Source organism: Mesitornis unicolor, unplaced genomic scaffold (genome assembly GCF_000695765.1).
Source record: "Mesitornis unicolor isolate BGI_N332 unplaced genomic scaffold, ASM69576v1 scaffold23093, whole genome shotgun sequence".
NCBI lineage: Eukaryota > Metazoa > Chordata > Aves > Mesitornithiformes > Mesitornithidae > Mesitornis > Mesitornis unicolor.
The window spans coordinates 1-9,974 of record NW_010172924.1 but is presented as its reverse complement, the minus strand read 5'-3'; the positions used below and the strand labels follow the sequence as shown (position 1 = coordinate 9,974).

At 40.2% G+C, this 9,974-nt stretch overlaps 1 protein-coding gene across 1 annotated transcript; it reads right to left on the bottom strand.

Moving 5' to 3' along the window:
- Positions 1–4,914: 4,914 nt before the first annotated feature.
- Positions 4,915–9,553, bottom strand: GAR1 (GAR1 ribonucleoprotein). Its single transcript, XM_010180556.1, has 6 exons — positions 9,376–9,553; positions 8,941–9,095; positions 7,491–7,550; positions 6,957–7,092; positions 5,758–5,865; positions 4,915–4,955 (listed from the first exon to the last, which is right to left on the bottom strand). Exons 1-6 carry the CDS (start codon positions 9,551–9,553, stop codon positions 4,915–4,917), a joined length of 678 nt encoding a protein of 225 aa, XP_010178858.1.
- Between the last annotated feature and the right edge of the window lie 421 nt (positions 9,554–9,974).

Below are 9,974 nucleotides of genomic sequence, written 5' to 3'. Positions count from 1 at the left end.
TCTCAAGTGAAGCATGACTTTCAGAAAACTCAGTTGCTACATTTCTAAAATACTCTGGTCTGCAGAAAACAGTTATTGAACATACCTTACAAATCTGAACACCCTCCCTCTCCCAAACACACACGTCAGTTTACTTCAGGTAAATTTTCCAAAGCATATTACTGGGCAGAAAATTATTAGGCTTCTTCCAGAGCCTTGAGCAACAGAAGCTCAGATTTTCTTCAGTGATGAGGTAGTAGCACACCAAAGGAAAGACCTTTTACAAAATCCAATATATATGTCAGCTGCAATAAACCCTTGCTCAAAAAGCTTATATACAGGATCAGTAACAGCAATCAAAGAAGGCATTTCCCACCAGTTCCCCTTCACACGTTTTAGCCTCCAGTTTTGTACTCATACTGGGCATAAAAGTGAGAAGGATGAGCAGGCAATGGTTCTTCAGCTGTATGTAGTTCACAGGCAGCTCAAGCAGGCCCCCAGGCTAGGGCTGTGTCTTCGGAGTAGCAATGATGGTGCAGATGCACAGGCAGTCTTGAGGAATACAGCCATCCCATACACAAGAACAACTGAACAACTCCTCTAACCCATGAAATACTCATAGAGCATTGCCTCCTACTCCTCAGCTTTCCAAAACGGATATCCTGCATCTTTCACCCATTTTAATGTAAATGTAAGAAAATTTTTCTATAAAACTTGTGCAGTCATGACATTTAGTCACCATTACTACATACAACCATGTGTCACAGTTCTACTAGCAAACATTTTCTTTAATGTCACAGATCTCCACTCTTCCAGTTCTCAGGGTACTTGCATTATTATGGTATTTTTTCTGTCAGAAGAGGATTAGGTAGGAACAAGGTGGGAGGGTTCCGAAAGGAATGATCTGTTTGGCAACAAAGCCACTTCCCTAATGACCCATAATCCTGCCTTGAAAGATAAAAGCATAGTGATAATTTGATACCTCTGCTTTCCTCCTCTGAAACTTTGGCAAGATTTTCAAAAGCAACTCGGATCTTGCAGCTTCCACACAAGTCAGACCTTGCAACACTGAATGTCTCAGAAAAGCAAAGCATTACTATTTTTATTCAGATAGGATTCCAGACATTAACTGAGTTATGTGTAAAGTATATTTCAATCCACAAGTGATGAGACTAGAGAAACATACCATTTGCATAAAAAAAACAATTAAAAATAAAACCAACACTTCTCTCCTATTTTCAATGGTAATTGCACTAAAAAAAACCCCAAACCAAAACCAAACCCTCTCACGTTTATGAAGGACATCACACTAGAAGGCTCTGTAAGGCAGAACTTCCCTTTAGTCATATTTTCACAAACAGATGCAAATGGTATAAACCCAATGGAAAACAAATTAATAAATTACTTTTTTCCCTCCCTCACAGAGACTTTTGCTAGATTTATACTGTTGATTAGAAAAGTTTGGCGTCAGTGATTTTCAGCTAACTGAAGAAAACGCCCTAAAAATGTGATTCCACAAAGCTTTTTACTTGCCATACTTCATGCAGTAGCTATGCTTTTAACACTGTTTCTTTCCAAGACAATGTTTTGTGCAACTGCAAATAACTTTGCACCAGTATGCATGCGACTATCCAGCACTGCTTCGGGCTAATGTCTGTAACTTTGTATCAGTGCTACAGAAAATCCTTATTGTCCTACAACAGCCAGTGCTGCAGACATATGTTAAAGCATCACAATTATTTTCTGCACTTCATCAAATTTCTCTCTCAAAGTAACATAACAAATCTACAAACTACATGGAATCGTCCTATCCCAGCAACTACACAAAGCACAGGGACAAAAACATCCCTCCAAAAAGGAATGCAGGGGCCATTCTCAGTGGGTAACAACTTCAGCTTTACAATACCCCTCCACGTGCAACCCTCCATTTAGCAAGAATTTAGATCCTGCATAGAAAAAAATATAAAATCAGAAATTTAGTGTGGCAAGGACAAAAGGCTGAAGGTCTTCTAAATACCTTTAAGCAATCTGATCCTAGTGATTTACCAGCTGTCATTTTCAAAATCAGCTGAAAGTCAGACCCTAAGTCTGGGTCAAATACTGCAGTGGCTAACGCATTCACTTGTGAACACATTTTGAAAACAGGACTTGGTTGTGAAATGCTCTGCCTTTGCCAACAGTGAGCGCATGCAGACACTGACAAGTGGACAAGGAGACAGGTAGGCGACACCACTGCTGCTGTGTCCTGGGTGGGGAGTCAAGCACTGTGGAGTGCACTGAAGCCTACCTTCTTCCTGAGGTTCAAAAGAGTACTGCAGGACAGCGAACCCCTCTGCGCTGCTGGAGCAGGTGGCAGGTGAGATCTCTAGGTGGCCCAGCCCCAAAGGCTGCCAGTGAGGGGAAATCCAAGGAACACCAAACTGTCATCAAGAGCCTGCCCTGCCCCTAATACTTCCCCCCACCTGCCTCACTTCAGACTGCACTGTGAGTTTCTTTTCCCACCAGACACTGCAGCTACCTGAATCTTCCCATTCCTGCCAATATACCTATTTCTGTCAGGGCGCTGGTAAGCCCACCTTTTCTAGTCTCTGCAGAAAAAGCCTACGGTATCTGTAAGCACATATATTACTAGAAACAACACAGTGACAGAATCACAGATAGGATATGAATAAAAAGTTCAAGACAGAGGAAGGAGTGATGTAAAATTAGAGAGCCTGTATTTTAGTTCATTGCAGCATTACACTATAGACAAGACATGTCATCTTATTTTTTTCATTTTTTTATCTATTACAGTTAGCAGCTACTTGCATTAGGAGGGCAGGGTCAGACCATGGCACAGAAAAGACAAAGCAGAGGAGGGACTAGATGGACCTTGCCACAACCAAACACAATTTTGGGGAAGGTAAAAACAAACAACAACAGCAACAACAAACCAAACAAAAAACCCCAAACAAACCAAAACACACACACACAAAAAACATAAAAAACCAAGTATCACCACATGGCAGATATTGTCCAGACACTGCTGCCTCATAGGACAGCTCATTTCACACCCAATCACTAAAGAGGCTCCTCCATCAGCTTCTGAACATCCTAGAACCTCCACAAAGGTCTAAGATTATAAATATTCTCTGTAAAGTTGTGTTAATCCCATCCAACATTGCCTCTGTGAGCAGAGCACACCAGCTGGGACTGCAGAGCTGGGACTGCAATCCAGTTCCCTATAATCTTCCCTCTAGAGCTGAAATGGATATTGTTCTTTAACCCCTCCACACACAGATGTCTAAGTTTTTGCTTTGGCTATGCAACAGCTTCAGGCTGGCTCAGTGCTCCATCTGCTGTGAGATTCAAAGCATACACTTCTTGTCCTAGGCTGCAACATGATACTTCATACAACTGAAACATCAGGTATCACATCATACAATTCAAAGGTGATGGCAGCACAGTCTTCTGATATCCTGGGAAAAAGAATGTCCCGAAAACATCAGAAATAACGGCAAAACAGAATTAGAGTACAAGAATGAGGACTGTGTTATGTTAGTGTTCCAAAGCCAGAAGAATAAGGAAAGATAAGGAAATATAAGGAAAGAGTAAGAATAAGGAAAGTCAGCTACCCACTAGTTACTGAAGCATCACTGAAGAAATACAGCACAGCAGAGGATGAAATTACAAATATGACAAAGTAATCCCAGCTTCACTGCAGGTTGGTATTGTTCAAGTGCAATGTGGTATGCCAGAGATGCAACATGCATAGGATTTTGTCTAGATAAAGGACAATTCTACAATGACTCAAGTCAGAGCCCTAAGTCACTTAGGCCTAGCAATACACAGCAACAAAAGCCTAAACCTTTTCACAGGTCTGGATTTAACTGACCTGTTGAACTTAAGTCTGCAGCAATACCAGGAAAGTAACTGGTATCCCTCAACTCTCAATTGAGCTGCAGTTGAACAGTAGACTCACTTTCTTCTCACAAAAGCAGATCTAGCAGAAATTCCAAATTTTTGTGGGCTTTTTTTAGCTGAAGAACATTTTTATCTATTATCCTATGCAGCATATGTTCAGACTTAATAGAATTCTTCAACATTTGTTTCACTGCCTTGTTTCAAGTTTTGTTCCAGAGATCATTCAAACAGGTTGGTTAAAACGACCCATATCTGTCCAGTCCTTGTGCTAAATTACCTGTTTCTCTTTGTTAGGCAGAAGGCTCATATAACTCATTTGTCTGTTACCGCATTCATTAATTAAAAACTGTAACAGTATGATCATTTCTGAAATGTACTTCTTTCCACATTGAACGAGATGTTCAAAATACTTTCATGTGGACTATTCTCTTCTCAGAAGTGTTTGGTATGAAGGTCTGTGGATGGATTCCCGACTCCAGATGAAATCTAGGGAAATTCTACTCTTCTAATTTTCAGATTTAAGGAACAGAGAGGCACTCTCCATTCCTAAGAAGTTACTAGTTTTCAACAATCCCCAGTTAAAGAGACCAAAGACTCATGCAGGCTTTTTCATGCCTTTTTAAGCAATACTGAACTGAAAGCACTGTGTGCAGAGGAGCCCTATGATGGGCTATCCAATTTTAGCCCTACAGAAGCTCAGAGCACCACAGAGGTATGGTGCCAGGACATCAAAACATCAAGAGAAACATGCTAAAGGGGAAGGTGGGAGCAGTTGAAAACCCTCAGTAATTTTAATAACAGGGTAATTAAATACAATTAGGTAACTTAAGAATAGTATTAACCTTGTCTTACTCATTAGATAACAGCTTTAAGAAGAATACGTCTTAATGCCTTTGTATTTCATTGAGATTTATATAGAAAAAAACCCACAAAATATCCTTTGCCACCTTCCTTTCCTTTTATACAGTATTATTATACAGTATAAAAACATTTTATCGACACAAAAATTTAGTTTAGTTTGTGAAAAAAGATTCACAAAGGTTGTTTAAATGGCACACCAACTTTAGAGCAACCTGGAAGATTCAATATAAAAGAGGATGACAACTAGGGATCAGTCACACATAGGTAACAGGTTCACACTGACAAATGTGCATGCAGCAAACCCGTAGGCAGTTTTTAAAAAGCATTTCAACTGACTGTTTACTCCAAACTCCAACAGGAAGTCAAGCATTGACTATCTCACTTGTCATAAAACAGTTTAAGAATACCATTGAATCCTGGCTTAGTTAAAGTTCAAGTATATTGTGAGCAGTCTTCAGTCCTTTGCCTGAGACTATGCTCTCCTCAAGTGTTGATCGAGAGTCATTAAGTGGAAAAATAATTGTCATTTTACAGCTTCAAGTTCTCTATAAAAAGAACTTCTTCAGGGTCCTTTACAATGTTGTTTCTGTGTTCTTCACTTCTGCAGGTGATACTGTAAGACAGCGGGGAGACATTCGTGGATCCATTTTTAATGTCCTCTTCCTATTTTAAGAGCAAAGAAAAATACACTAAATATTTCACATCTTAGATGCATTGGAAGCAAATAAATTATACACAAAACACTGAACAAGTTGATAGAATAAAATAATTTATCATTATTATCTGTTCCCACAGATGAATGCAAAAACTAGCATGGTCTCACACAAGCATCAAAAAAAAAATGCAAAATACTGTGCTTCAGTTGAAGCTAGTTACTGTGATGCACAGAAACTTTTTGCATAAATCTATAAACATCTGCAACAGATGAAAAAATACAACATTCTGTTTAGTGTTTACAAGCTTTAGAAATCAGGAGCCATTCTTATTACTGAAATGTAAAAATCATACACTCACCTCGAAAGCCTCCACCACCGCCTCTTCCTCCTCTGAATCCTCCTCCTCCACCTCTTCCTCCTCTGAATCCTCCTCCTCTTCCTCCACCTCTTCCTCCTCCAAATCCTCCTAAACACAGGAAAGAAATTACACTTTGAGGAGCATAGAAATTCTTTGTTATGCATAACAACTTAGTTCACTGAAAGCTTCTGAAGGGACAAGAACAAAAAACCAGAAGCTCTCCATTGCTGGACAGTTACTAGGTCAATTACTGGTATCACGTCTCTTCTAGGGACCATCTGCAGCACTTCAGGTATTGTTTAATATCTGATGTACAATGTCCAAAATACTAAAGACACTCACAAAACTCCATTATGAACCTCTTTCATGAGAGCAAAAATTAATAACAACTATTAATAATTAACAAATTAATAATTATGTATTCACAGAATCACAGAATATTAGAGGTTGGAATGGACCTCAAAAGATCATCCAGTCCAACCCCCCTGCCAGAGCAGGACCACCTAGACTAGGTCACACAGAAGCACGTCCAGGTGGGTTTTGAGTGTCTCCAGAGGAGGAGTATTAATTAATTACAACTCAACAGAACATTAAAATACACACACACAAAAACCCCCAACTTTAAAACACTTGTGCCCTGCTGCACAGAAACAGGCTGAGTATGGAGAAGAGGGAAAAAACTGTGATGTACGAAAAAATTAACCTCAGCTTTAATTGAGAAGAACATCACAGATGATGTTTAAAAAGCAAAGGATGAGATCTACTGGGTCATTCGCCCCTCCCTCAGATGCTGCATTTCAAGTATTTTCTCCAAACCAGATTTTTAGAAGTTACTAAAAATACAGCTTTCATTGACAGTTTTGAGGGTATACTATCTACAACCTTGTACAACAAATTTGCTTAGTAGTCCCACTTTCTGCATGTTACAAATCAGCAAACTCTCCTCCCTGTGCTTTGGAGCCGTTATTTAGCTAGCTGCAGAAGCCTATGTCTTCCTAACGCCAAGACATCACTGTCTCTTCCATTGAGTTATCAAACAGAAATACACACATTTTTCTTTGCAATACACCTGTTGATATTCAAGTACTCAACTGCAGCTTTACCAAAAAAAAAAAAAGCCCAAACAAAAAAACCACCAAACAACCCAACCCACTCCAAAAGAACCCGGCGTGTTGCCGCTTCCATTCTTGGGATCTTACCTCTACCACCGCCTCTTCCTCCTCCACGTCCACCACCACGTCCTCCTCTACCACCTCCTCTGGGAGCACCTTTTTCTCCGGGTGGCCTTGGCAAAAATCTTTGAAGGGGTAGCAGCTTTGCTGGATCAATGTAAAACTGTAGGAAAAGAGTTCCATTAGCCTTTGAAAATACCAAGGCTAAAGAGTACATTAATATCCCCTTTTACAAATATCCACAATTTGGTCTTAACCCTTTATGTCAAATTATCCTCTGCAAAAGGATCAAGTAAGAAATAATCTCGGTTATAAAATTACTAAAATATAGGTTACATTTGTGTGAGTTTTATTTCTTACATCTTTTTTTGCAGGGTGGGTAGAAGGAAAAACATGGCAGAGACAAAAGTGAAAAGGAAGAGGAAATGAATATTTGTGTTTACAAAGGACAACTAGCTTCTAAAGTTAAAAACTTAAGAAAGCTTTTATTATCTGACGATACGGAGTAGATTTATCTAACTCATGGCATGCAGTAGAATTATGTTACTGAGATTGGCTAACCTTTTGCATTTTCTTAAATGAAGAGGCTTTCATGTTCTCTGACAGCTTCACTGAAAAATACTGTTAGTTTCTTTAAGGAACATAACAGGAATAAAATATTAGAAATTGTGATTTTGATTATTATATGAAAGGCACATTCAGACATTTTCTAAATTACTATTTTATAAATTAAGCTAAACATCACCACCGCAAATGAAAAAATACAAGCAAAAGATCAGGAGAAACTAGATCAAGTTTTTCCATAGCGACAAACATGCTATTTTATGATAATTTTTTTTTTCCTTCCACGTATTACGGCATAAGGAAGAACAAACCATTGGAAAGAGTACATAAAAACATAAAATTGTAAAAAACCAAATTTGTGTAGCAAGGCAGATAGCTCGCCTTTAGCCTTAGGTTGACATCAAAGCTTATCTGGAACAATTTAGATGCCGCAGGGGCTCCGCTAGTGCTGCTGCTGCTGGGAGGTACAACTGCCTGGCTGTGGAAAGATAAGAGCCCACAGGAACTGCTGGACCAACCACATGCCCAGCCTCATCCTGCAGTGAGGTGGCAGACACTCTCTAACCCCACATGCTGTCTTGTTCCAATCCTTTGGCTCTCCAGTATGAAAAGACCTTGGTACACAGTTCCTAAGAACAAAAAGAGCTGCTGGCTAACTCTGCCTAATTAAAACTCAAGATTAAATGAGGAAACAAGGAGGTGTAAAACGCAGTAACACTTTTTTTATTATGTTACTGTAGGAAGAAAACAAGTTTTTGAAATTCAAGTAAATCTGATACAAAAAGTAAGTCTGCAAGTTAATAAATGTAGAGCATGACAGTGACTTAAAGCTGCACATTTTGCTTCATGTTTAATGTGGGAGAGGAAAACACATGCAACTAGCTACTGATGCTCAACAAACCAACACAGGCTAAGTCTTGCTGCCATGTTACAGGGTTATTTCCCCCGTTGTTCCACTTTTGCCACAGATTCTGTCAATCTGGCAGTGACAACAAAATGGGCCCAGTGCCTCTGTCTCAGAAAACTTGATTTTGAGGACATCCTAGCAGGAACTCACCTTCATAATTAAGTAATAAGCTGGAAAGTGAGCAAGGTCTCCCAGCTCTGTTACAGGTGAGTAACCTATACCAGAAAATTTGGTCCGATACCTAGAAAAAGTAACATCTTGAACCACCATGGATCAAAAAGATATCTGCCAGTACTGGGACTGACTGAAAACCTCTGCCTGATGTAAGGTACTCTGTCATATTGAAAAAGCTTTAAGACAGACACTTAATGTGAATGAGGCACCTACTGACACCAACTGCTGCAGCCAGACTTGTGACTGTTCACATCTAATTGGTAGCCAAGCCTTGAACTATTTTAAAATCCTACTGAAATTCCAGTCAATAATCAGCTTTTAAAAAACAAATATCATTCATCATACTTTTTTGTTTTTGAAGGATACAAAATCTCTAAGCTGTCCGAAGATTTCATCCACTTTGCCAATCTGTTCCTTGTTATCCAAGTACACTGGGGCATTGAAATAAGGCACCTTGTTTTCTTCTGTTTTACATTTACAAACAATGTCATCTTCACACGGATGCATGAACTCTCCCAATACTGAAATAGAGAACAAACAAGCTAAAGATCTGGAGCAGTCATTCTGAGTGAAAGAAATATATTATCTTCATTTAACTTACAAACTACCCTTTCTGGAGGCCCCTGGTCATATCCGCCTCTGCTGAAGCCTCCTCGTCCACCTCCCCGTCTACATTTACAAACAATGTCATCTTCACACGGATGCATGAACTCTCCCAATACTGAAATAGAGAACAAACAAGCTAAAGATCTGGAGCAGTCATTCTGAGTGAAAGAAATATATTATCTTCATTTAACTTACAAACTACCCTTTCTGGAGGCCCCTGGTCATATCCGCCTCTGCTGAAGCCTCCTCGTCCACCTCCCCGTCCAAAGCCCCCTCGTCCACCACGATTAAAGCCACCTCTGTCACCGCCACCTCCTCCACGACTGAAGCCACCTCCTCTTCCTCCTCCACCTCCTCGTCCACGAAAGGACATTCTCTACTACCTCCTAAACTGTGGACAAAAACCAGCTGTTTAAGAAGTAAAACATATATCACATTTTATGTGGGGTGTATAAATTAAAGTCTCCTGACAACCTTGTTTATCACATCAATACTTAGCCGTTTCAGTCCTCACTAAAAACATGCAAGCACATGAAAAATCAGGTTTACATCGAAGCTGTCATTCACTGCAACGACCGCCTGCAAAAAGGGACTAGCAGGGACGGGACGCTTTTCACCCAGATGCGTATGAGGGCTGAACGGGACACCCTCCAGCCCCCGAGAAAACTATGCAACTCTCCGGCCCCTCAGCGTGCGAAGGAGAGGCACGAAGCGAGCAGGTATCCGCCGCACACCCGCAGCACCCTCCCCCGCGGCCCGCGACCCTCGCAGCCCCCAGCTCTCCCTCTCAGGGC